General features: G+C 43.8%; 1 protein-coding gene across 2 annotated transcripts in view; it reads right to left on the bottom strand.

Moving 5' to 3' along the window:
- The window catches only part of pvrl2l (PVR cell adhesion molecule related 2 like), a 313692-nt gene that overhangs the window by 160359 nt on the left and 126579 nt on the right, over nt 1–26754 (bottom strand). For both annotated transcript variants that reach the window (XM_084380365.1, XM_084380366.1), the window contains exons 2-4: nt 19141–19253; nt 16079–16322; nt 3886–4179 (exon numbers count right to left, since the gene is read on the bottom strand). In XM_084380365.1, the coding sequence (XP_084236491.1) occupies nt 3886–4179; nt 16079–16322; nt 19141–19253 (651 nt within the window). The remainder of the gene's footprint in view (nt 1–3885; nt 4180–16078; nt 16323–19140; nt 19254–26754) is intronic.

Raw genomic sequence — 26754 nt, 5'->3', positions numbered from 1 at the left:
TCTCAACATTAAGGACCTCTCATACTTACAAATGAGACATTTTATTGCCTTAAAAGTGAAGACATTCTGGTCTCATAGCATCCGTCTCGATGGTCCTAAACTCTCCACTCACAGGTGAGCTATCCAGCCAGGACACCAGCCAGCAACTGGTTTTCAGCTTCTCAAACATGAAGGGGGCTTTATGTGCAGAGCGCTGCAAGACGAGCTCAGAGGATTGATAGTAAAAAAAGCTGACATCAGGCTGTCTTCACGAATCTCTGGCATTGTTGAGATGTTTTATCAATCTGTGTCAACACGTTGCACAAAAAAACAAACTTAAAATAAAAAACGGGGGATACCCCGGTGTGTATAGTGATGCGTTTAAGCTCCTCTGTAGCAAAAATGTCAAAAGAAAAAGAAAACCTCGCAACCTTAAAGAGCTTTTCTCCCCAAAGTCAATGCTTTGCTCTTATACGAGGAGGATGAGAGGATCCGTTAGCGTCACGCTTACAAGTGAAGGCAAACCAAAGCTACGTGAAATAGCTTAGCTCTGTTTCCTCTGTGTTAAAAAATCTAAAGACACAGAGACGAACTGAGAGAGAGGAGTGTGAGGAAACAACCGTGTGTCAAGGCAGTGAGAGGAAGAAGCAGCAGGACAGGAGGGCGAGTGGTGTGTGTGTGTGTGTGTGTGTGTGTGTGTGTGTGTGTGTGTGTGTGTGTGTGTTCCTCCTAGAGAGCGCTGACCTATAAAAGCTGATCTGAGTTACACAGCAGACATGAGACATGATCCCTCACACCATCACTAAACCAACACATCCACAAAAGAGGAGTCACAGCGTGCGAGTGTGTGCGCTCTGGTACTTCTATCCCTGCGAGGACCGGTTACGAGGGGGGAGGAGCATTTTTCGGCCGCTGGTGCTTTTAGCGGTAAAGACGCTGAGGAATGAGCGTCCTCGCAAGTATTGACATGTTTGTTTTTCACACTCACACTGACGGCCACACAGGTGAGATCCCTCCGCCTTGTTTTCGCGAGTGCACGTGAGGTTAAACGTGTAAAGAGATACTGTAAAAACATGATGCCCACACACGTACAGATGAGTGAATCAGTTTATATTCACACCGACATGCAGCGTGTGTGTGTGCGACTCTTAACAGCTGATAAAGATAGTTTGACAGGCGTGGGCGAGCTGACCCCTGTGCATATGAGAGGTCTTATATACATGTAGAAGGAATCCTCATATGTGCTCCTCATTATTCCTGTCAACAGCTTGACAGGCTGCTTGATTACGTGTGTGTGTGTCGTCCATGTTTGTGTGTGTCTTTGTGTGTTTGCAGTCTAAATATTGTAGATTATATAAAACAAAGGGGCTGAATCTGTTCCATCCTTGTGGGAAATGCCAGCGAGGTCACACAGTTGAGACAATGCTGTCAGCAGCGTAAATCTCTGCAAAGCCACGCCGAACCGGTTTTATATCTTAATCTCATGTAAATCAGAACGGGATCAAATGGATGAGGAGAAAACATGTGCTTTCTTGTGTTTCTTTACTCCGAAAGAACCGAAAGTCAAAAGAGAACAAAAGTGACGAGAGCTGTTCTTAAAGTTGGAGACTGGGCGTCACCACAGGCATCGGTCTTTCCTCACGTTGTATGTAATTACACACTCTTGATTCATTTGTCATAATCGGCTTCGAAGTAAATAGTAGGAATGGCGTTGAACACAAAGACCTTGAAGGATGCTCCGATTAATGAAGCGCACACCGCCCAGCTGTTGAACGGCTAATCACCAGAGTGATCACCAGAGAGTCTCACTAACAGAAATGAAATGTAGATGTGTTAATGTCACAGCGGTGAGCCGACTGTAATGCACGTATGCCATGACACTTGCTGTCAGCCCAGTCGTCAGGATATTATGTTAGCAGTGTCCAAGGCTGACATTTGTACCAAACGTGGCAAATCACATTCACATTATATGCTTATTAGCCAACTGTCACAGCAGGAGGGGAAGGTGGTGGTGTTATCACATCCGACAAGGCTGTCAAGGGACGACCGGAGCTGCAGTCACACCACTGGATATTTTTATGGTTTCCATCCATTTTTGTGGCATCAAAACCGAGTTTATTTTAAGGTCACTTGCGGACATTTCCATCAGTTTTGTGTCGGCCAAAAGCGTCTATTTTTTCACGGGAAGTCGGACTATCTCGGTCCGCGATCGATGTGACCAAAACCGTTATTTTAAGCCGCGCCAAGACGTAAAATCCAGTTTTAACTTTCCTGTGGTTTTTGCAGAAACATACTTGGCTGACGTTTAATATCACACCAAAATGAACACGCAACCCTGTGAAAAATCAGGAGTTTGTTTGAAGATCAGGGAACAGTAGAGAGCAGCAGATCATATTTCTCACCAGACTGCATCCGGAAGAAGTTCAACTTGTTTTAAAAAGTCTTAATAACATGAGACATCTGGCTTCTTCCTCATCTCTGCTGAGAGTTGAACATGCAAGAACCAGTCAGGCAGCTGGCAAGGATCTGGTAGTAACATGGAAGCTGCTGACAAAGTAACGGTTCTTACTTTTTAATAACTTTTACTTCAGTCTCTCTTTCAAACTGAACAGTGATGGAAAAGTACGAACAAACCAGTGGCTTTAACTTCAGCTCATCATGCCTAACAAGGGCCGTGTCCACCCAGGTTTTGTGTTTCCATCACAGCCATCGGAGCTGGAGCCAATAACCATCCCCGACTACTGTCATTTGACGTTTGTGGGTGTTGCTAGGTTTTCTGTCCAGTGTGAAAGTAGTATTAGTTACTGGCTGACCAGGAGTGATGCAGAAAAAAGGTTTAAACCAACTTAAGCCAGGGAACAGGGGTGTTTCAAGCTTGCCCCCTGACAGAATTCCCCTCGAGGGAAGTCCCAGTAGCTGACTGCATAATGACCTGCCTACATAATAAATTAAATGGTAGTACATAAAACACTGGGCGTGAAAATTTATAACGTGGCAATCAGTTTCATTGTGCTCGTTGTTTACACCACGGTCACGTACAGAGCTCTGCAGGGCTGCCATACTGTATATACACACAGGCCTGCACACCACCATCCATTACAGAAAATACTGACTTTTATGGTTGATTGTGTCCCTGTGTTACACCCACAGTGTTTCAACTATGCAAATAAAAATGAAAATGTGTTTTCAGATGTTGCAGCGAAGAGACCAGATGTTTTTGATATTTGGATCATTAGAGAAGCTTTAGAAGAGCTACAGTGTGTGGAGAAAGTGCGGCGCGATGACATATCAGAGTATCATCTTCTCATCATTGCTGTCTCACCGTTTGGATTTAAATGCGGGCTGCTGCTTTTATATTTGGCAATCTGTGCGACGTGTATAGATGAGCTGTTAGGTGTGTGCAGGTGCCAAAGTAAAGGCCTACAGGCTCGCTGATCTGTCTGTGAAGTTGTTGGCAGTTTGTTCTTTTGGATCCAGCCAAGTTATTCATCCAGTTATTTGTATCCTAAGTTGGACACGTGACACATGATTTAATTTTCCCTCCAGGCTATGCATGCGTTTTCATTAATGTGAACAGAATGTAATTATTAAAGGTGATCTAGTGTGCTTTTTAATTTTGTTTCCCTTTCCTTCAGTGTGTTATACAGGTCCTTGTGCATGTAAAAGATCTTGAAAGGTAAAAAGATCAAAGTCAGCACCAACCGAAACTCCTTTTTACACCAGAAAACACCTTAAAACACGCCTTCAAGAGACAGGAGCTAAAACACAGCGTTTCAGACAGAGGATGTGTTTTTCGCGTATTAAAGCACGTCAAACATATTCTAGTAGCGACCCAGAATAAAATTTACGGCCCTGAAAATGTGCATCACACGTCTCATTTAAAGTCTGCATGTGTGTCTTCCTTACACTCCACTGAGAGCTTCACAGAGTGAGTCCACGGCCGCTCCTGTGTCCTCTGGTCCACCATGCAGGTCACCTCCCTGCCGTCATCCGCCGGCGTGGGAACCAGCCGATACTCGCTGCGCACGGTCACCGTGCCGTCCGGCCCGTTCGTGGTGCTGGTCGAGTGGTTGCCTCCAACCGACGCCAGCCACTTGATGGTGGCTGCCGGTTTGCCGTCCGCCGCCTCACACTGGGCCACCACCACCGACTTGGATCCGGCCTGGACCGTCACTACGTTGGCTGAGTTCTTAGGCTTGGCTGGAAAGAGAGAGAGAGAGAAACAGGAGTTAAAGTCAGATGGAGAAAAGAGAGGTAGAGCAGATGATAGGGATGGAAACAAAGGGGTGAAACGGGTGGGCAAGGAACAATGGAAAAATGGCAGCAGAAGGAGAAAGATGAAAAAATAAATAGTGGCGAAGGGAAAGAGACATCAAAAGTGAAGCGAGGGAGTTGAAGAGGGAGGGCAGGGAGAGAACAGAGGAGGAGGCGGTTCAATCAGTTTGTTGTGAATATGCACCGCGGCATCCTACTGCGGCTGTAATGAAACTGTGAGAGGGAGGGAGCCCTCTGGTGTGACCCCAGGCCACGCAACATCACAGAGACCGAGTACGTACAGCGAGATCCTCAAAAGGTCTTACAGTAGCTCAAGTCAAGGCGTTACAGAGTATTAGAATGTTTTAATCCAATTAATATATGTTTTTTCATGGTTTAATGACAGCTGGTACGCTTTTAGAATAATCCAGGACGAAGCTCATCCCTCAAGTACTTGCAAAGTAGCATAAAGCGAGACAGACCCTCAAATATTTAGCATCTTTGGCATCAACCGGTAGGTTTTTGGTGAGCTTCATCGACACAGAATGTTTTGCAGGTAATCCCCCCAAAATAAAGTGAATCATCAAACAGTCTCGAGGCTTTCACATCATCACAGCGATGTGAGAAACACTGCATTTCCTCCTCCCGTCACGTCAGCTTTGTTAAATCAAACCGGACTTGCCTTACAAAGTGGCAACGTTCCATGAAAATGTCCTTCTGCTCTTAAAGGAAAAAAAACCAAACCTATGACACACTATCAATCATTCTGTAAATGTCAGTGAGTTCAATTATTTTGTGATGTCAAGTGCTGTAATTTACCCACTCTTCTTAAACATGTGTTACACAATCTTGTATTGCAGGATGTGATTTGGTAAATTTCCCCTAAATGCCCTTCAGTCTGCCGTATGCAGCTGTATGTGTAATGTGACAGTAATGGACTGGAATTGAAAGATTTTACTAATAAGGAAAAAGTCAGGCAATTATTGTAAACACAGTTTTTTCCAGTGCATCCCCTGCTGGTTTATTGAGGCTTCTCACAGCGGAGAAATATGTTAGTCTGAGTTTTATTTGCCGAGTTTCCTTTTACTAAATGCGTCAAGAAAAAAGTAGTCCTCGCTCTTTGCTTCTGAGGGACTGAAATCAATGTTTATATTTCTATTAATTTTTAAAACGGTTGAAGATTCATGAGTGAGAAACCAACCGACCAACAAAACAGCGCTGAAAAAATGCGAGGTATATCATTAACCTTTAGCATTACTCTCAGTGCTCAATGTTTTCCATTGAGGTCTTAAAAACACTGAATGTATCCACCATTATTATCCACTTGTTTTCATCACACCAGCCTTTCAAAGAAACAAATGTTTTGCGTCAAGCTCAGAATGCAAAGTCGGCCAACAAATACCGAGCCATCTCTACAGTGGTGGTCTCAAAGGAAAACAGGAGGCAAGCAGGTAGAAAACTATCATGTATACAAGGTAATGTATTCAAATACATTCGAGCTGCTGTATCGTAGGCAACTGGACTTGTTTCAGTTTCCTGAAGACGTTTCGCCTCTCATCCAAGAAGCTGCTTCAGTTGTGACTAACTGGAGGGGAGTCGCAGGCTTTTAAACTCTGTGTGGGAGTGTCCTTACAGAGTCGTTAAGGACACTGGGGAGGGAACTCAGTACAGCACTGTAGGTGGGTGATAAGCTCCAGTTTGACATAGACAAAAAACCCATCTATGTCAAACTGGAACGGCCATCTTTGAACAGAGGAGGTGGTCTACGACATCGCCCACCTACAATGCAGTCCTGGGTTCTCACCCCAGACAGCTTAACAACCATTCACACCCGGGCTCACCTAGCCCTAGCAACCCACATGAAGGCCAGTTGAAGGCCACAAGTGGCCCTAACGACTGAAAACTCAGAGCTCACACGTATCCTTAACGACTCTGTAAGGACACTCCCACACAGAGTTTAAAAGGCAGCCTACTCCCCTCCAGTTAGTGAGAACTGAGGAAGCCTCTTGGATCAGAGGTGAAATGTCAAGAAACTGAAACAAGTCCAATTGCCTACGATACAGCACTTGAATTACCATGACCTGGACTACTGAGAACCTTCATCAACAGATAAAAATACAGATAACAGTGTGTTTGCCCATTCCTACTAAAAAGATCTTAAATTTCTTCCATATTGACCGTCCTGAAGATATAATCAGATGAGCGCACAAAACAAAGAGCAGGAATAGGCATGCAGAGCTGAGACAAAACAAGGCAAGACAGACAAGAGAGGAGAGAAATCAGACATAAAGGAGATAAGCAAAAGAGAGGACGGCAGAGGAGGTGAATCAGACATAAACAGAAAGGAGAAGGGGTAAAACAGAGGCAGAAGGGGTTTATATTGATCTAACAAGTCCAGAGTATCCATCCCTGATGTGTTTCGTGACATTGCATCCAATTGAGCCCGCTGCTCCTCCTCACATCGGTCTGAGGCATCCTGAGTACAGAGTAATTACAAGGCAAGCGGGAAGCCATGCTAACGGAGCTGAATAAACACTTCAACACACACACACACACACACACACACACACACACACACACACACACACACACACACACACACACACACACCACCCCCATGTGGTAATATCAACAGGCTGAATGCCAGAGACTGACAGCGAGACAGGAAAAATGCATTACAGTAATGTTTCCAAACACTGTTAACTGCATGAGATGCGTTTGATTTATGAAAGCGAGCTCTTAAAAGGTGAACACAATCCTGTAGAAGTCATACGCTCCACATGCTTTCCTAACTAAGTATTCAAATTGCATTTTGATGAGTGCTTAGCCAAAGGACTGTGAATAGAAGTATTCCAGTTATACAACTCCCACTCACATTTGTAGATTACAATATGGAGATATCATTTTCACTCTGGAAACAATTAGACTTTATAAATTTTCATTCCAGAACATTTGCCTCGCCTCCTTCAGAGAGACATTTGCTGTGACACATGGTCCCTGAAGCTGCTCGGGACTGTTCAGCGAGGCAAATGCTTGCCCCGACTTGATCCTGAGACTTCTCTAAGGCTGTCTTTCTTTTCACCTTGGCAGTAGCTCCAGAACAAGGCCCGTCACTGGAAGATTGCCAGTTTGAATCATAAACATTTGGGAGTCTCCGCCAAGTGTGGAAGATTTGTAACCGAGTGAGAAGCCGGCTGTTGCTGAATTAAGGTGGCATCCACACAGGACAGCTGACATCTGTCACCGTCACAAGAGTTTGTGGTGAAACCAACCAGACACCCGAGCAGCAAATTAGAGAAGCCCAGTACTGACCCACATTATTACTTATATTTGGCTCGCATTCTGTCGTGCAATAACAGTGAAGCCGTTACAATCTGGCTGCAAGGACAACAACTTAACCTTGTGCAGAACTGGGCCGGACCCCAGCCACACTGAAGACCCAGCTCTGAATCAGATAACAAGCTGTTTGTTGATCTTGGCTCGGTATCCAAATGCTGCACATATCTTACACGTGGCTGGTTAGAGACGAGCCATTTTTGGACCAAAGCCCCCTAGCCAGTGCCTTAACTGACCCAGTTTATCCTTAAATCAACCGATTTTGACCCAGAACCATCTCCTATCTGGGTTGTATCACTGTCTGCTGCTCGTGAACGTGTTTGGAGCAATCTGTTTAAAACCATTTGAAGCAATCTGTGTTTTAATCATGCTAGCAGACCACCTCTAAGGACAAATCCCAACAACTAATGGATGGACTGCCAAACAAACAGAGTCCCCAGAGGGTACGGTCCCTGCCAACTTTGGTGATCGCCTGACATTTCCTCCAGCACCGCCATGAGGTTTTACATTTTTGGTTTTCAGTAAAATGTCTGAGCAAATGGTTTAATGTTCATGTTCCACTCATGTTTCCGGGACCTTTCATCCAGCGTCGGGCCACCAGTACCATGACCAAATACCTCCAGAACTAAAGAGGCTGCATTTCTGAAGCCTCCTCGCACAGGAAACAAAATGGAGGAAGGAAAACAACATTTAAGATAACAGACGCCGTTATACATTTTATTTTACAGCCTTTCTATAGCCTAGGTGCTGCCATTGTCGTGCAATGGCAGACAAGTGCTCCCTCGTGAAGTTGTGGTCGATGGATTTGGAGTTCACAGGTAGAAATGCAATTCAAGTGGTGCGCCCATGTTAAAAAAAAAACACCACAGAAGAGCCCTCTTGGATGCCCCTATGCTGGATAAAACTTGAACGAGTGCCCTCTGGGGTGCCCCACTCCATACAGCTGGTGCCACATTATTTTTCTGCCACTGCCCCTCAGACATGAGTCAGCCACTGTTCCTTTTTTACTTTTTCTCAAAGGAGGTCAGAAATGTTCAAGTTTCGAGATGTCAGCAGCATAATCAAAGCCTCAAAGAGCTGCTAGCATGGCTGCAGCTCCCAGACACTGTTTCCATACGGTGGGGTTTTTATAGCGCTAGCATCTTTTGTTCCCAATGAGCAGAGAGCGGCAGCACGCAGCCGCAGAGAGAAAAAGCACTCTGACTTTTTTCCTGCAGCCACTCCGAGTGCTCCTTGTTGAAAGTAGCAGAACTTTTGAGGAAGGCGCTGGTAACTGCCAACCAATCCTACCTTAGATGGGGTGAGATTCATCTCCCTGGTAACAAAGAAAATAGCTGGTTGCGTACGTCTCTGTTAATTAAAATTTTACAATGAACAGAGACAGAAAAAGCCCACATGTAGGAGTAGATTGACCGAACACTCAACGTCGGTGGCGAGTGTTGTCAGTGTTGTAAGCTTGTTGTTATCTTGTTCTTAGTGGTGTCGTCAACCCTCTGTTAACGCAGTATTAAGTTAACTACCTACTGTAGCAAGTGTGATCAAATCAAAAGCTCATCAAAAACTCATCAAAACCAGCATGCAACGTTTTGTTTCTTGCACAAGCGCTTTATCCCAGCGCTCCCAGCGCCCTGTCAGTACTTTTCCCCAGGAAAGCAAAAAAAAAAAACAAAAGTAAAACAAAAACGCTAGATAATCTTAGTCCTGATATTTAATCAATCAAAAAACTACTTTTTGAATGTGCTGCTCATTGATATGTCCACACACTGACCATGTCTGTCAATGCCATCCATCAACACATCCTCCTATAGGATGTGTTGAAATTTCCTCGATTTGATTTCTAGCACTGTAGATATTTGTTACCCTGTGCTTGAACTCCCCTTGTTGTGCAATACGAGAATAAAAAGAAATCCTCCGAAGCACTCATATCAACTGCAATATGTCACCAGTGATCAGCTGTGTTTTTAACATGAATTAGGATCACGAAACACTGCCTGGGAACACAGAAACTGATCCCGCAGAGCAGATATATTTGGCACATATCAAGGTTTCCTCCTCCCGCTCTGAACATGGATTTATTCAACGTCGTACCCTGATGTTTTTTTTCTAATTTTCTACGTTGCTGCATACATTAGCCAAAAATCAATGAAAGGCTTCTGGATGTTGTTAAATTTTTGGGATTCATGTCTCACCAGCTGCCCAGGTTTGTAAACATCGTCTCTCAGCTTGACAACACTGCGGCTGAATATTTCCAGACATTGTAGGGGAAAACATCTGTTTGGCTCTCTATGTCTCCTCAACTGTTAACAATACATGAATATTCAAGGAACACAGGAATAGTTTATACTGCAATCATTCTGTTGTGTGTGCTGTTTTGACAACTCATTATTGGCTGCTAGAAATGTTGACAAAATGCTTTTTTTTAAGCTTTAGAGGGATTTTGCAAATTTAAGATTGATAGCACCGGCTAAGTGCCTAAAATAGGACAACTAATTATAAAGAATGACCTCCAAACCCAAAAACTGAAAGCTGAAAACATCTGTTTGACTTAAACCCAGCTCAGACGTGCCCCTAAACGCAGATACAAAAAGCACCTTGAGGCCTCGCATTTCAACCCTTTATACTGCCGCATTTAACTACGTTGGCTGATTCAGAGCTACGATTTGAGGGCAAATGAAGGCTCAAAGGCATCCGTCTCCTTTATTTTTCTCTTACCTCTGACTGTTATCGACAGCTCAGCAACACACAGAATAGTGGATGCTGTTCCAATTCTCGAGGTTGTCAGTACACAGCAATGTTTGTTATTAAAGTTTTGCTGTATCTGCTGAGTGACACATTTTCAGCGCGTAGTATGGCTCTATACTTGTTTTGTTATCTTTTCCTGTCTCCTTACTAACGCTGGAAGTCATGATGTTTCAGCTTAATGAGGACGGTTTTGGAAAAACACAAAAAAAAATATACTAAACAAACACCGGCCTTGATTTATCATCAGGGCTGCAACCTGAAGTGCACAGAACGCTGCTCTAGTAGTCCAAAAGGGATTATTTTGTCTTTCTGTTTAACCTATATACTTCCAGGGATTGTTTGCTTTGCACACAACATTTCTTGAGAGCGAGACCCCGTCTCTCACTTTTACACATTTTCTCACCTGGGAACTGCCCGGTGCAACGGCATCTCACTGCTGTCTGCCTACCGGAGCTATCAGGGTCATAATGTTTTAATAGGAGCGCCTGGTCGGTAGATGCCGAGGACGAAGAGAGCATTTATTCCTGCGTTCTCCGGCTGGAATCGATGCTGCTGGAATAACACTTATTTCTCAGACGCAGAGCTGCCCCAGGGGCAGAAAAAGTCTCATTAGCTGATTTAAATCACAATAAAACCTGTTAATCCTTAATTCCAAATTCAAATTGAAAGAGTATAAATGGCAGTATTTCATTTAATCATTCATTAGATCATGGATAGGAAATGGCAAAGTTTGCTAACAAGGCTATCGAGATGGATAAAGGTGAAAAAAACACTTGATGTAACTTCAAGTTAAAATCTCCTCGTCTAACTGGTGAACGAAGGCGGCATTTCACCAAGGCAAGCTGCAATTTACAACATGAGGTCATTTCCTCTTGCATACATTTTGAATGAAAACGAACAGCTTAGTAAAGATAAGGGTGGGAATCACAGAGTTACGAACCAATACGATACAATACGATACGATACGATACACAATATGTTGCCATAAACTGCCAGAAAGCAGAACAGTTCTGGGGTTAATATGTTTAAAGGAAGGAGTTATGAGGTAGAGACTCTAGTTAAAAAAGCATATATTTACAATATGAGGGAAAACATTAAATATTTTGTCTTTGTACTGTTTTCAGTTGAGCGTGTGTTAAAAAGGATTGACATATGATGACACTGTGTTTTGCTCAGCCCTCTTACTTTTTTTTTTTAAATCAGTCAGTAACTACAATATTGTCATTTTTTCCAGACAAAGCATAATGTGTGCTTGAAAAAAAAAAAGACTAGAATATAATATGCAATCAGATTATAGCTTGTGGCTAAGCTGAATTTCAATTTAGTGGCTAGATGGCTGTTCCTCGTTTTATTGCCCGCCTGTTGCCTTTCTCGTCGGGCTTCAGGAAAGTTAACTTTCCCCGACGGAAAAAAATAATAAAAGGAGCGTTTTGAGGAGCTTCACTTCACTCCGCCACTTATCCCCTCTGTTGATCCGTGGACTCCAGCCAGTGACCCTCCGCTCTGCAGTCCTCTCCTCTTAAACCTCTGGACTCTCACCGTCTCTCTTTTCAAATTCAAAACAATGAGCACAATTTTTCACTCGCAGGCCTTAACAACACTTCTAACAGGCCACCGATCTCCTCCACTCTCCCCCACCTGCAATTGTATTCCTGTCCTGCTGGCTACACTATGCCCGGTAAGATAAAGTATAATTGGCTACCATTCATTTTGTATGGTCCCCATCCAAGACTATATGATATCATTCACTGCCAAGTGAGTGATTCTTTATTCACACCCCAATAAGTGGTAATAAGATTGGCTGGTGGTGGAGCTGTATCCAATATGTTATAATACAATTGGCTGTCGGCATTATGTATTCATACTTAAATAAGTTGTGATATCATTGGGGTGCCGGTGGTTCTATATCCAATAAGTTGTAATATGATTGGCTGCCAGCAGTTGTGGATTCGATAAGGTCTAATGTGATTGGCTCATATGGATTCTATATCCAATAAGGTAGACGTATGACTGCCTTCCAGTGACTTTGAGACACTTAGTTCTCCAGAATCAATCCCAGAGAGCTTGGCACCGCATGCATCTCCAGACAAAAGGCGAGTCGGTGAGCTTTCCAGCAGGTATTTCCCAGTCTGCTCCTGTTCGGTGCCAGCAGAAGCAGTTTAGGAGGCTTAGCCCACATCCAACTGCAAGCCCGCCAGAATATCTCTCCGTGTTTTCTCAGCAATACAGCCAAGTTCTGCATCTCCTGTGTGCTCCGCTCTCTGTGAGAGAAGCTTCCAGGGTGGATTTCGTATTGTTGTGCGAAGGTTTACTTATAAAAAAAGAAAAACTACGGGGGAAAATGCTACTGGCCCAGCTGGGGGAACACAAAAGGAATTGTAAAACACTTCTTTTAACGAACCGTACTGGCTGCAACAACTAGGGTAGCAGTGCTGGGATTCCTGGCACAACTTCACCCACTTGCAAGGTGCACGGAGAAGGGAAAAAGTCTGAAGAAGTCAGAACTCCAAAACACTTCAAGTATAAAGAACAACTTCATAGTCAGACTGACGCTTTTCAGCTTTTTCAGCTTTTCAGGATCGTCCATGAACCTGACAAGCTTTATTCTCTGTTCTTTATCCTACAAGTGCCGCTGGAGTTTTGACCTGTTGTAACGACTGGAGTTGAGTAATTAACCTTATTGTAGAGTGTCTCGTCAGTGACTTACATGAGAGTCTAGCAGGTAGAGCTATCCCCAGACCCACATCTGAGGCAGTCGCACAATAACCACACAGCGTCTGGATGTGTGTAAGCATGTTTTCAGTTCTGTCAGAAATCCAATTCTTTTGATTCTTCCTCTAATTGCACCGGGACCAAATCAATAAAATGTTATGAACTTGCACCCAATTTATTGCAAGAAAACGATAAAAAAAAAGAGAGGCTCAAACATCTCTCGTATTTCATCCTGACAGTGAAAAAAATTAAAAGGGAGAGAAGGCATCAGACAGATTGCATTGAACCGAACAGGATACAACTTCAGTAAATGCAAAAATATTTCAGTTCAAAATGTATAATCCGCGTTCGTCCCTTGAGCCTTCCACTATGATAGTAGCTCTTAATGTATGAGCTCGTTATCGTACGAGCGCCGATGCTATGGGCCATATACTGCGAGCATAGTGAGGGAATGATTGTAATTCAAATTCAAGCACGAGGTCTCCTCAGTGCGGTTAACTGCGAGACGAAGACACCAGGCATCTGATTCCTTTTGTAACCGGAGTGCAACCGGGAGGACATGTGGGCGGATGAATAACACCAGCTGTCTCCGATTACAAACAGGATGCGTCAGCTGCTAACAGCAACTAAACATCCACTCACTTTCAAAAATCAAGACAGTCAAGTCACTATAAGGAGTCCTCCATATTTTACACTCTGGGGTGTTTTTACTATGTTCTCGCGGTGGACCGGCCTGCTGATATCTGAGGATCAACCCTGTGAAAACTGACCTCAACAGTCCCACGGGAGATCGTTGATGCATGATCCTGTTTAAAACAACCAGAATAGCGAGCACGTTCAACATTTTTGCAGCAGAAAGCCTAGGCGTCTATCTCCCACTTCATGACTTTGCATGTTCGTGATGACGTCAGGGTCGGGCGATACGACCTAAAAATGTATACCACGGTATTTTTTTTTGTGTGTGTTTGGCCGAGACGGTATCATATCACGGTAATACAAAAAATAAAAGTTTCTAAATAAAATTCACCTCAGAGTTAGACAAGACGAGGAGGCATCTCGTACATGAGTGCGTCACTGGTCTTGTCTCTCAGGTACATTTACATACAGCAGTAATAAAACACACAGACCTGTTAAAAACAGAGCCAGCTGAGCAGAAACTTCACAAACAGTTCCCCACATCCAACCTACTGCTGTGGTTATTTAATCAGCTTTAAACAAGGCTTAGCATTCATACGATTTCCCCAGACTGTTGACCGCCCACCCCGGCATACCGCCCACCCCGAGCTGACGTCATGATGTTACGGTGCAAAACATCGCGCCAACATGTGGCGGAGCCGGTCAGCAGTGGGAGGGGAGCAGAGAAGCAGGCGGATGTTTGTGAGAGTCCGAAGTTTCGAGTATTTGAAGATGTTCTGAAAAATAACATCACAATAAGTTAAAATACCAAATACTGGAGGACTGTTTCTACTGTCTGTGCAGAGAATAACATGTTTCTGTGGCAGATGAATTGGATTAATTGGTTATTTGGTTTTGTGTTTTTATTTAATAAAATGTGATGACATTGTGTCAGATTTTTGCATCTGTGACATAATTACTTTACTTTTATCGTGCATTGTGGCTTATTGACCTTTTAGCTTAGGTTGTACTGATTTTAGGGATATAAAGCACATTTAGATAATCCGAGAAATGAGGTCACAATAAGCAAAGAAATACCATGTGTGGACCATTTCTACTCCAGAGTTTAAAGGCTGTGCAGAGAGTAGAAGCTATCAGGTGTCTACAGTGTTGTAACACATGCTAACTGCATTTTATATTTCATAAAAGCAGATTTTCTTTTAAAGACTGACTGAAGTTTACACAGAAACTCAATCAACATTAAGATAAGCTGTTGCGTCAGCAGGTACATTTATATGCACAGAAACAGTCCACGGTGAGATTATGTTAATCACCTTCATCTTATTATCACAGTGAGGGTCCTCAAAAAGTAATTAATCCAGTCCTTTGGCCAAAACAGACTCATCTCTAATTAAACTGAAATTCAAATGTGTCACGAAGGTCACACAAGTGGTCGGCTTGTTGTTGCGCTTGTGGAAGTAGACGACAACAAAATGACAAGTTCCTGCGGTAAAGGTCAACGTCTGAAGAGCGTCTATTAAACTATGTTCATGCTGAACCACTAGTCAGGATAATGTAATGTACAACACAATGTTGTGTAAGCAGGACAACAAGGTCAACAGCAGAAGGGATGCTCAGGGATCACTCTCCCACTAAACACAGCAGCTCCCAGAGACATCCACATCTCCTCCAGTTATCATATGAGACATACAGTAAGTCACCCTAATCCCATTTTTGAATATATATATTTATATAGTAAATCCTTTCACTAAATGCAGGTCATCCAAAACCATAAACAGCTGATGGCAGACATCATATTTTGATGCATTTTGATGCTGTTCTAGCTTTAAATAATTCATGAGCAGAGATGTTATATTAACATACGAAAACAGATATTCAAACCATATAACTGTCACTTCCCACATACTTCCACGCATCCATCACATTGGCACTGATGTTAAGCCAAACAACCACTAGAGGGCGCCGCTCTAAGTCAAATTGGTCCACATGGATCTCCACTTTTCCTTCAGCAACTCGTATAACCTTTCCTCAAAAAGTCCCACCATTTAACTATTGGCTTCACTGCTCACACCACAGCAACACATACACAGTGTGTCTCTACACTATAAAGGCTGATGCTTGACATGCAGTGCCACATCTGGATCTAGATCTTTCTCACCCGTCTTCCTTGTTTTTTGGTCAGCACCTAACCAGGAGACAACCCGAAAAATACTCGTCAAAATTGGCTCTTCTTACTCTTTGGGTCCGATGGGAACCTCTTTTAAGATGCCTGTCAGGACTGATGTAGCAGAACAGATTCAGAAAGCCAGTTTGAAGCATGGTCCTCTTTTACAGAGAAGTTGAAACACTGTGGACCTTTCGCTGCTCGAACCCTTTACAGAAGCTCTCAGCCACACAGACACATAACCTCTCTACTCACCGAGCATGATGAGGGTGGTCGTCCCTTGTTCGTTTCCAGAAGGGTAGGTGGCGTACTCGCAGGTGTAGCGGCCGGCGTCGGACATCCTTAGGTTAGAAATCCTAATGGACGGGTTCTCCAGACTGTTTTGGAGGAAGACAACTCGGTCCTTGAAGGACAAGTTGGGGAAACTCTGTCCGTAGATCGGGTGGAATACAGCGATGTTGTCCCTCTGACCATCGATGGGTTCCCATATCCAAGACACCTGGTGAGACACAGTTGAACCAGCGGTTATTGTTAGTAAGTAAGGAAAATGTCTAGTAAGCAGACCTGTTCAACTGGACCTTTAACAACCTCACTCAGTTTGGTAGTAGGCTAAGTAGTCCATTCGTTAAGTATGTCTGTTGCTAAGCCCCAACATACTCTTATCTCATGAAAAAGTTTACACCCAAACCCAAACCTAGGGAATATAAAAGTCTTTACTTTTCAAATATTAGTTTGGTTTTATAGTCCACAAAACATTTATGGAGCTTCACAGCAAAACAGCATTACAGCATTCTCCTAAACAACTGAGGCGGATGGGAACTTGTTTTAAAACAGAAAACATTTTTAATACTTTTCTTTAAACGCAAAATTGTCCCTTTAGCTGATAAGCTAACAACGTTAGCGTGCACCCCGTGGAGTGGGTGCACAGGCTCCGCTGACCGTCGAGGGTGCAAATATTGTCTCTTCAAATCAATTTGGGATCTCGGGGCTTCAGCAGACTTGAGTTTCGCTGAATGAGCTGTACAAAGCAATTTTATGTTTACTTTAAAGTTGTTACTTCTGTTTAAGAGAAGTCCCCAGTTACTTCAGTGGTTTAGGAGAACACTGCGACGCTGTTGTGCTGTGAAGCTCCAGAAACGTTTGGTGGACTACGAAACATCACCTGACTTTCCATCAGAATGAGGGGGAGTAGATAATGACTGGGTGAACTTATCCTTTAAGGCCTTTAAAGTAGCTTAATTGCTGCAGGTCCAGATGCTGACTGTGTTAACTGCGGCCACAGTCAGCCACCAAACTGCATTCACTAACTCTCCGTCGCTGTCAGAACACGAGTTTGATCCGTTCTCTTTCTCCTCACCTTTAATAAACAGGCTGTTAATAAATTGCTGCCAAATGAAATTTAAAAAATCATGTTACCATAATTTCTGACATCACTCTGAACAAGGACTGATATCTGTGCTGTTCTACCTTCGTCGACACCTGTAATAATTTCACTTTTAGTGGCAAAATGTTAAACTCAATTAAAGCTGTCTGATTAAGGAGCCAAGAATTTATTGCAAGATTGAATTAACGGCCTTTCACACTCTCCAGATGTATCTGAGAGTCCTCTCACAAGGTTCCCTTCTTCAGATTCCTGATCTGTGAAAGTTATTGATATCTGCTATGGTTTTATGAGACTTTACCGCAAGGGAGACTCCTGTGATGTTATTGCAAATTGATTTTTCTCTTCTCCTCAGTTTTCAAAGTGACAGTGTTAAATACAAACTGCTGGCTAAAGTGGTAGACCAGGAAGGAGAGGGAATAAAGTCCATCAATACGCATTTAGCAAACATCTATTAAATATGTGACATCTGGAGGAAAGGGAGCGAGAAAGCAGACAGGGTTGAAGGTTGCAAAGAGGAAGACGGATTGTGACCCAGACATTGGCACAAATTAGTGGCTGAAACTCCCTCGTTAGCCGTAAATTGGAGAGAAAGTATGATGGAGGGCAATTTATCCCGTCTGCAATACCAGTTTTCATATTTGAACAAATGGCCTATTGATTCCACACACGACACATCGGAGGAGGACACATCGGACCAGGACCAGACTGAACTAGCAAACAACTCACAGCACTTTGTTTTAGCCTACGTGGTGTGTGATGCATCGGAGAAGTTCAGCGTTCACATCTGGGGTCTGATGAAATAAATTGACTTCAGAATGGTCAAAAGTTTGTATTTTTGTGTTGTGTGCCCTCGGCTCTCCATCAGGTGAGAGCGTGTGGAAAGGAAATGAGCTGTGAGTCGACATTAGACAGCTGAGTGTTGTCAGAGGGCGCTGCCACTGCTCTGCGCTAAGCTAAGCTAAGCTAAACTCAGAATGGATGCACATCTATAACACTGATATTGATAATTGCTTCAAAATCTTGTTTCCGCCTGCTCATCTCGTGACGTGGCCTTTAGTGGTCATCCCGTTAGGCTAAGCTAAGCTAAGCTAAGTTCTCCCCTGACCCACCTCTCCTGAAAAACACAACACTTATGTACATTAACTACTGCTGGAAAGACGGTATTTCATCAAACTGGATGACTGTGCAGTAGAAAGATGCCAATACTTGAATCGATAATGATACATTATCAAGATGATCATCTACCGATACATCAGGAGATCTGTCTGGCTGAAGACTGTAGAAAAATATTGATAGTTGGCGCCTGTGAATCAGTAATTGTACTGCAAGAGGGAGCGATACAATATATTGCCATATCGATATTTTGTCCCTCCCCTCCGAGCAGGCAGCTGTTATCTCCCGCCTCGCTCCGCTCGAGACGACTGTGACTAGTTTAACGACATTACAAACAAGCCGGAGAGTTTGTTTCTCCGGCACCAGAGTGAGACCTGCTGCAGCCGGACCTTTCTCCGGCGCTGACACAGTCTGGCTGTGGAAGACTAATATTTTTTCTGCGGATGTTTTCGCAACATGCTGTACATCTTGATTTATTTGTTGAGTTTGTTCCCATTTCACTTTGTCACATTTTGCTTGAATCGATACACCAACTTTCAGCTCAGCCGAGCGTAAAAACTTCAAAATCAGGCAGAAAGAATGCACTTAATGACTTTCTGTTTCTGAAATACACACAAACATGAATCAGGCAGTTTAGTTTGTTTTTCGCCTACACAAGAAAAATGTCATGTGTGAGAGATCGAGCTCTTCGACCTCCGAGCACACCGGTCGTCTTCTCACAGTCCATGCCTTCCAATGAAATCACTCCATTAGGCATAACTACCACGTCAATAGCTTTGACATTTTGAGCTTCGCCGTCGTTGTGTTCAGTCTTTCCTACCTGTGTGAGTTTGGTCCGGCCTCCTCCATCGATGAATTGGCAGCGGAGATCGACAGACTCCGTGGGATACGCCTCCAGCTCCTCCTCGACTCGCACCTTCTGAGCCCGGATACCTGGAGGAAGGCAAAGAGGGAGATTATGCATCATCCGCTGAGCCAATATCGTCTGAATAATTCAACGTGTTTGTTTGTGTTGAAACTAAATGAGAAACTTGAACAAACGGAGACTAATGGGGAGAAGATGGAGAGAAAGAGACACAGAGAACAATGAAGTATCAGAAGTATCTCGTTATGATTCTGTTATTCAAATGAAACGGCTGTGATCAATGTTGTTCCCTCCCACTCATTTTGTTTCTGTCAGAAGGGAAGATCGACCCTCTTAATGTCTTCAAGGCCATTAAAGAACAAGGTTGTCGACACAAATGAAGGAAACAGAGGGAGAAAGACAATGACGGGGAAACGAGATGAGTTCATTCAAGAGAAAGAAAAAAAAACTGAATCATGAGTCTTTGATAACAAGCCTCAGGCAGAGCCTTAGCCAGCTTCCTTCAGCTAGGCCTCCTCCTCATTACAGTAAAAGCTTGTCTACCAGGAGGCATCGCTAGGGGGCGAGCCTTCAGGAACGCCACGGCAGCTCAGGCGCCGCCTCTCTAATCGGTTTTAAATTCAGTTGTAGACACCTGTTGCTCTTCGCCTGAGCATGAATCACACCGTTGAGAGAGAGAGGCCTGAGCCGGTCGGGCCGGGCCGGGCCAGCGCAGGTTCACCGACAACAAGCCAGGAGAGCTGCCCCCTCCGTTCCAATTTAAACAGAGATTAAAGGAGGATGGTTAAAGCCGAGCAGCACCCGCTGACCTGCAGGCTGTTTCAGAATACAGAGTTTAAATTGGACGAGTGGAACGACTTTTCTTGACTCTCTTATTCTGTGATCTGCCGTGCGCAGCACAGGTCCAAATCATGTGTTGCGAGGTGCTTTTGAACTTTTTCTTTTCGCAGTTCTGTAAAGAAAAATGTCACAGCGCGGTTGTGATACCCTGCTTTTTTTTTTTTTACCCAAAAAGGAATCAGTGTTGCTACCAATTCTGTCAGGTCTCTGCCTTCAAACACACTCCACGGGAGAGCTCGGCTTCCTCTGAATTTCAGATGGATTTGACAAATAAAACTGATGTAGCAGAAAATGCATTTGAGGCTTTCAACTGGAGCTACGACTAGTTTGCATCTGAGAGCTGCGGGAAACACCGAGCAGGACAAATTCAGCTAAACAACAGGATTACAAAAGCACACCTGGATACCGTTTGGTTGTAAAGTGCACGGGAGCCTCATCTTGTCGTGTACCACCCTGTGAAGAATGTGTTCATTAAAAGCACATCAGCAGCTGACGTGGATCGGCCTCGCCTCTTCGCGGTGGCTCTTTTTATTTGCATTAGTCGTCAACAAGCAGCTCTCAACCAGCGAGACGAGTCGCCGCAGTTATCTATACAGAGGCAGCAATTACAGCGCTGCATTTGCTGTATTAAATTTTCTTGAAACTAATGAACTTTAATGAACTTGTAATCCTTGTAATCATGAGACGGAGAAAGAGAGAAAATGACTCAAACAGAACGTGTAAGAAAAACAAAAAAGAGAACAGAACAGAGGGAGCAAAACTGAGAACTTGTAATCCGTCGTTAATGCAATCTAGTCCGAGTGCAGCAGTGCCGCAATGTGTTTGGCAGCGTCCGTATAAAATCGCACGAGGCTCCGAGTGACATTTTTAGAGTCTGTGATTGTTCGAGCCTTGGATCAAGTCAGTTAGCGACAAAGAGCCCAGTCACCAGATCTCTGGATGCTCACTTTAGTAGCCTCGGCACATAATGATGCTCTGCTCTCATTTTTTTCTCCTCTCCCTGCTCCTGCTCTTCTCCTTTAACTGCTCTCATGCAGTGATCCAAACCCCTGCCATGAACCCCCCGCTGACCCTGGATCAAATCCTACCAAGGTCTTTCCCCCCCCCCCCCACCTCCCCTCGCTCCCTGCCCTCTCCCGCCAGCCTCTGCGGCTGCAAAGATAAAATTCTTGCGGGGAGCCGGCCTCTAACTCTCCACACAAGAAAAGGGGATAAGCGCTCGCTAACCACTAGCAACCCCCCGGGTGGTTCCAGAGAGAAAGCCTCTTAGTGTGTAAGGGATTGATTAGGACAATATGTTACATGCCACAGCATGGAGGTGAATGGGCAGGCTGGGGTTTAGCCTGGAAATCAGCTGTAAAACACAGTTACAGTAACAAAGAGGCCAAAGTGTGTGTGTGTGCGTGTGTGTGTGTGTGCTGCCGGGGGTTTGTTGGGTTAGTTTGGGATTTACGGCGTGCGTGCCTCCACGTGTCCGCCCTCGTGTGCCGGAACGAATTCAGTGCGTAAAAAAAAGCATATGTGTGCTTAACGTCCTGTGTGTGTGTGTTTGTGTGTGTGATTACTGTACATCTGAGCGCATGTGTGCATAAATCAGAGCATCTTGTTGAACTGTAAGTGCACATGAGACCGACTCAGGCATTGAACCACAGCCTCTGCCCTGAGGGACACAATGGGCTGTCAAACCAGTTATCCATCCCTACTGTAAGACAGACGCACGCACACACGCACACGACAAACATGCACACACATGCAAAACACGTAAATGCAGATTGCTGCCTGTCAGACGAGCTTTTTCCACAGCTTGAATCAACAAGAGCAGCAGCTTTGAACCGCGAGTTCATCTCTGTCTCTGTTATTTGCTTCTCCTCCCATCACATTCCTCTGCCTCTCTTTTTTTTTTCTTCCCTCACGCACAAACAGACGGATTAATTTCCCCTAATTAAACACATCAACACACACAACTCCCACTATTCATAAAGAAGCTTAAATACAAAAACACACACAACACACACACACACCAGACGCTCTCACCAAAGCTATGAATCACACAGACCTCGGGATGATTCACAGTGGTCAATGAAAAGTCTTCTGGGGGAAAAAAAATAATAAAAGCAGAGACAGAGGAAGAGAGGATGGTGGAGGAAGAGAACGTGGTCGTCAAAAGACTAAAAGAGCTAAATGCTGAAAGAAGTCAGGAAGAAGTGTGAAAGGAGCCCGAGAAAGAGAGGAAGATGAAGATGGGAGAGAAATGTACGGCGACGGATAAATGCAACAGAATAAGAGAGTAACACAAAGAAACTCAGGAAGGAGGTTTCAAAAAGTAAAGCGACTAAAGGAATGACTAAAGCAGAGAGAGACACACTGAAGGCGATGGAGCTGCAGGGGGAGACTGGAGGAGGGGAGGAAGAGGAAACCAGAGAGAGGCGAGAAGAATGAAAGGAGGGCACACAGAGGAGGAAATTTGAAAATGGCCAAAAAAGAGATACGAGGAGAGAGAAGTCGAACACTGAACGAGTGAAAGGAAGGGGAGCAGAGAGCATGAGATATCACATCAGAAATGATTCATTTCCTCAGAGCCCGACTCCAAAAGAGACCCGCGGAGACCGAGCTGAATGGCTCAGAGAGACGAGACGAGCAAAGTTTCACTTCTTACACTTTGTGCGGACGCCCCGCTCGCAAAGTCGTCCACACTCTGCGTTTTGCTGGGTCAAGCATCAGAACTAATACTCTGGTGCTGTTAAAATTTACCAGTTGGTATTTATCCAAAAGTGTCTGGAGAACAATCAGTGATTCATACTTCACTTGAGCTGTGGGGAGTCTGGACGCTGTCTTTTTGAAGTTATTTGGGGGTGGACTGTTATTATGAGCCTCTGGATTGACATCACGGTCATCGCCATCCTGGTTTTACGGAGCCAGAAGGGACTAAATTTGGACGAGACTGTGGGACTGTGGAGGATATACTGATTGGATCTGGCGGCGACATGCCTTGGCAGCGACTTGTCAATCGCCGTGAAGCTTGACTATTTCCCTCTGAAGGGGACCATAATTTACAAAATGAACATCGTGCTGTATTGAAGCAAACTTGAAACTAGAGATTGAGAAGATAAATGCATACTGAGGTAATAAATCAAGTGAAAAACAGGGTAATTTTCTCATATGCTTACATACAAACAGATTATTTTTGAAACCAGTGCAGTCGCCCCCTGCTGGCCATTCAAAAGCCTGCGAATTTAAAGCATGAAAGCTGAAAAGCTGAGAGCTCCGTCCATATTTCATACCATCAACGTTCCAGATGCTAAAACTTCTGCAGACACTGGAGGCCAATAAACTGCAATATTTCCTGACAAACAAAAGCCTCGGCACTTCTTTCTTCCACCTTCTTTTCAGAAAACCCACAAACTACAACCACAGTTCAATAAAGAGACAATATTAGCGCCTATATTTTCGCTCTGCCTCTCCATCCACAGTCGAGTCCAGTTATGTATTATCCCTCACTTTTATTGAAGCGCACACTTTTGAAAACACAATTATTGGAGGCAAACTTCCTGCCCTCAGAAATCACTAGAAGCGTTTCACACATAACACTCGACTATCAGGGAAAATGGTGTCAATGCACCATTATGACCCTTATCTTTCCGGTGCTTTCCATTATTCGCTCGCGACCCCAATGATCGCGCAATTTGCAGCTTATTCGACGGCTGCACTCAGTGGAAGTCACCGTGGATCGGGGCTTCGGCTGAATGTAAATGGAAAGTCAAAGAGGGGGGGCGGTTAAATGAATGGCTACACGCTGCTCGCCTCCCAATGCACCAGAGAGATGAATCACAGTTAATTGACATTTAGAGGCTTGTGGCATTTGCCTGTTTATGTGGAGCTTCCCCGTGTAGACAGGCACGCAGCATAAGCGTGAGGAATATGCTGATGGGGTGCACACTCATCCACATTAACATCCAAATCACATGCTTATGGAGGGCAGTGAACCACAGCTGTTTTGTTTTGGGTTTTTTTTGTCAGCTGTTATAATGTCAGTGATGTCAGCTTTTATCTGTTTGATTGCCAACTGCTGTCAAACACTCAAACGGAGAGACTCGGCGGTGCTTCGTGGAGAATTAACATGTCAACAGCATGTTTGATGAGGCTGCTTCGCCTTCTTTTGTTTCCTCTTTTCACTGCATGATTATCGAGTTGAGTCGAATTATTTAAACCCGCATCATTAATGTAAATACACGAGACTGAGGAGCAGATGAAAGGTATCGTAGCTTCTGTGTCATGGCAGAGATGTAAGTAGTGTTTGTCTTTGTGTTGTTGGCACTGGAGAGGTTAGATGCTCTCCAGAAAAGTCAAATCAGTATCTTGGTGTCAGATATCTTGTGCGTCTCACTAATGTGTAAGTAACGCTGCATCTCTCTTCACACCCGTCTCTCAGGAACTACAGGTTTTGAGTGAAAACAAGTGTTGATTGCTCGTTTGACACAGGAAATATGTTTGTTACATTGTTTGTGACAAAAGAAAGCCCAGCACACTGACTAACACCTCTCCACTTCACTTCTTCACATCATGTACACACCAGCACACAAGATGACCCACCAACAAATAAAGTTACACATGCAAAAACTGAAGCATGATTTCAAATTTGCGATGTTGCACCAAATATCTGTGGCAGAGGAAGTACTCAGATCCTCATAATACTTGAGTAAAGGTACTAATAAATCATTGTTAAAATAGAAACATCCCCTGTGGCTGTTACTCATAGATTATAATTACTTATTGGACAGTAACTAATGATTATGTTGGATTATTGATTAACCTGCTGATTGAAAAAAGCGGGAAATGCCGCCACAACAACCCAGAGCCCGACGTGACACCTTCACAACATTCGCTCTGTCCAACCAACAGGCCAAACTTCAAAATTATTCAAAAAACATTCAAATTATCCAAAAAATAATGAAATGCAAATCAGGACATTCGTGAAGCTGAACTCGTGAAATCTTCTTGCATGAAACATGATAGTTTTCTGTCAGTCAGCTAACGATGAATCAACTAATCACTGTCGAAAAAGTCGAACTACAAAGACACACAGGTGTTTCAAGTACCTCAAATTTCTACAAGTGCAGTACTTGACTAAATGTGACGCTTTATAAAAACCTTCATCAATAAATGTTTTCAGTTCCATTCACAGACTGCCTTTTATAGACTCAATGTCCAAAACATAGTCAAATCTACCTGATCACAGTCTGGAGCTTTGAAATAAGAAGCTCTTTCCTTCGATGACTCAAAAATGTGCCACTTAAGTTCTCCTGTGATCGCTGAGCAGCGGAACAGAACCTGTCTTGGCAGAACCTGCAGGTACAGCGGGTTAACCGTGTGATCACGCCACTTGATCATTTCTCCGTCCTCCAGCTTTGTCGCTCAGGTACGAGAGCGCGCTGAGGCGAGACGCAGCGAGAGGCAGCTGTCGAGAGCGTCGAGCGATCAGGCATAAATTAAGCTTAAGGCCACGACTATAACTGTGCCGCTAACAAGGAACGGAGGAGGTTTCAAAGATCTGTGCGGTAAAAAATTTAATCACAGTTAGTTGGCATCGTGTAGCTCGTGGCTTTGTTTTATTTGTGTGTGAAGATTTCAAATACAATGCAACGAATCTCTGCTGACAGATATCAATCCAAACTCAGACAACAGAGATGAGTTTCAGACATGTCAAGGTGAACACAGGCAACAACATCGTTTATGTCGTCTGTTCTCATCAACATTTTGTTTGAAGATTTTTAAGTGAACCTAAAAACGATGCAGGTATTCCTTAGATAGTTGGATCTGTTGTTGCTGAACATTAAACGTGCCATTGATTATACTGAAGTCACTTGTAGGCAGTGAACACAACACTGACATTGTGTCTCATTTTTCTTTCTCTTACTCTTTTTCTTTGTGTTTCATTATGATCCCCATGAGTACCGGCGTAACAGTTTGCTTTTCTTCTTGGAAAAGCCAACCAGCTCATTCAACTGAACAGACGATCAAACAATCGAGTTTGTACTGTAGTGCCATTGTAAGTTTCTATAGCCAACGTGTCAGCTTACAGCTGTCTATTTACACACCCAGCAGACATAGAGCAGAAGTAGCGTTCATTTGGAGTTGTGTTTCAGCCACTCGATGAATTAAAGTCCGATGTTTACTCCTTTAATTCTGCTTTCTGTCTATCTATCACCCCATTTAGCTTCTAAATGCAACACAATGTTCTCCACTTAGTTGCTCACTTTGTCTGTCTGATAGCATAAAGTTGTTTCTCAGAGCTCATTTAGAAATAACTGTCTACTTGTGGCCGAAAATGTGACTGATGAGAGCCAGGCGAAAATCAGCCAACACAACGCTGAGGAGCGCTCGTTTCCATCCGCTATCGTTAGGTAGCGTCAGTTCTCCAGTCAGAAAAGCATTAAACCACTGTAGAAGAAGAGAGCGCCTCGAGACGATGCAGTTAAAAGAACATAAAAAGGACATTTCTGTTTGTTTCATGTATTAATGGGAGGAGGGTTACATCCCATCAAAGTGGATTAACTGTCTTAATCTTCCACTAGTGAGATGAAAACAGCTGACCAGTCACGTGAGCTGAACGTTGTCAGAACTTATTGAGGTAAAAACCACCTAAAGTGAGCGTGAAAACTTTTGGTTGTGTGAAATTGAGGACACGGCGAGTGAAAGTGAACCACAACAGTGAAGTGTCAAGTTGTAAAA

Source organism: Pagrus pagrus, assembly GCF_965226575.1.
Source record: "Pagrus pagrus genome assembly, chromosome: 17".
In the NCBI taxonomy this organism is placed as follows: Eukaryota; Metazoa; Chordata; class Actinopteri; order Spariformes; family Sparidae; genus Pagrus; species Pagrus pagrus.
This window is presented reverse-complemented; position numbering and strand designations above follow the sequence as displayed.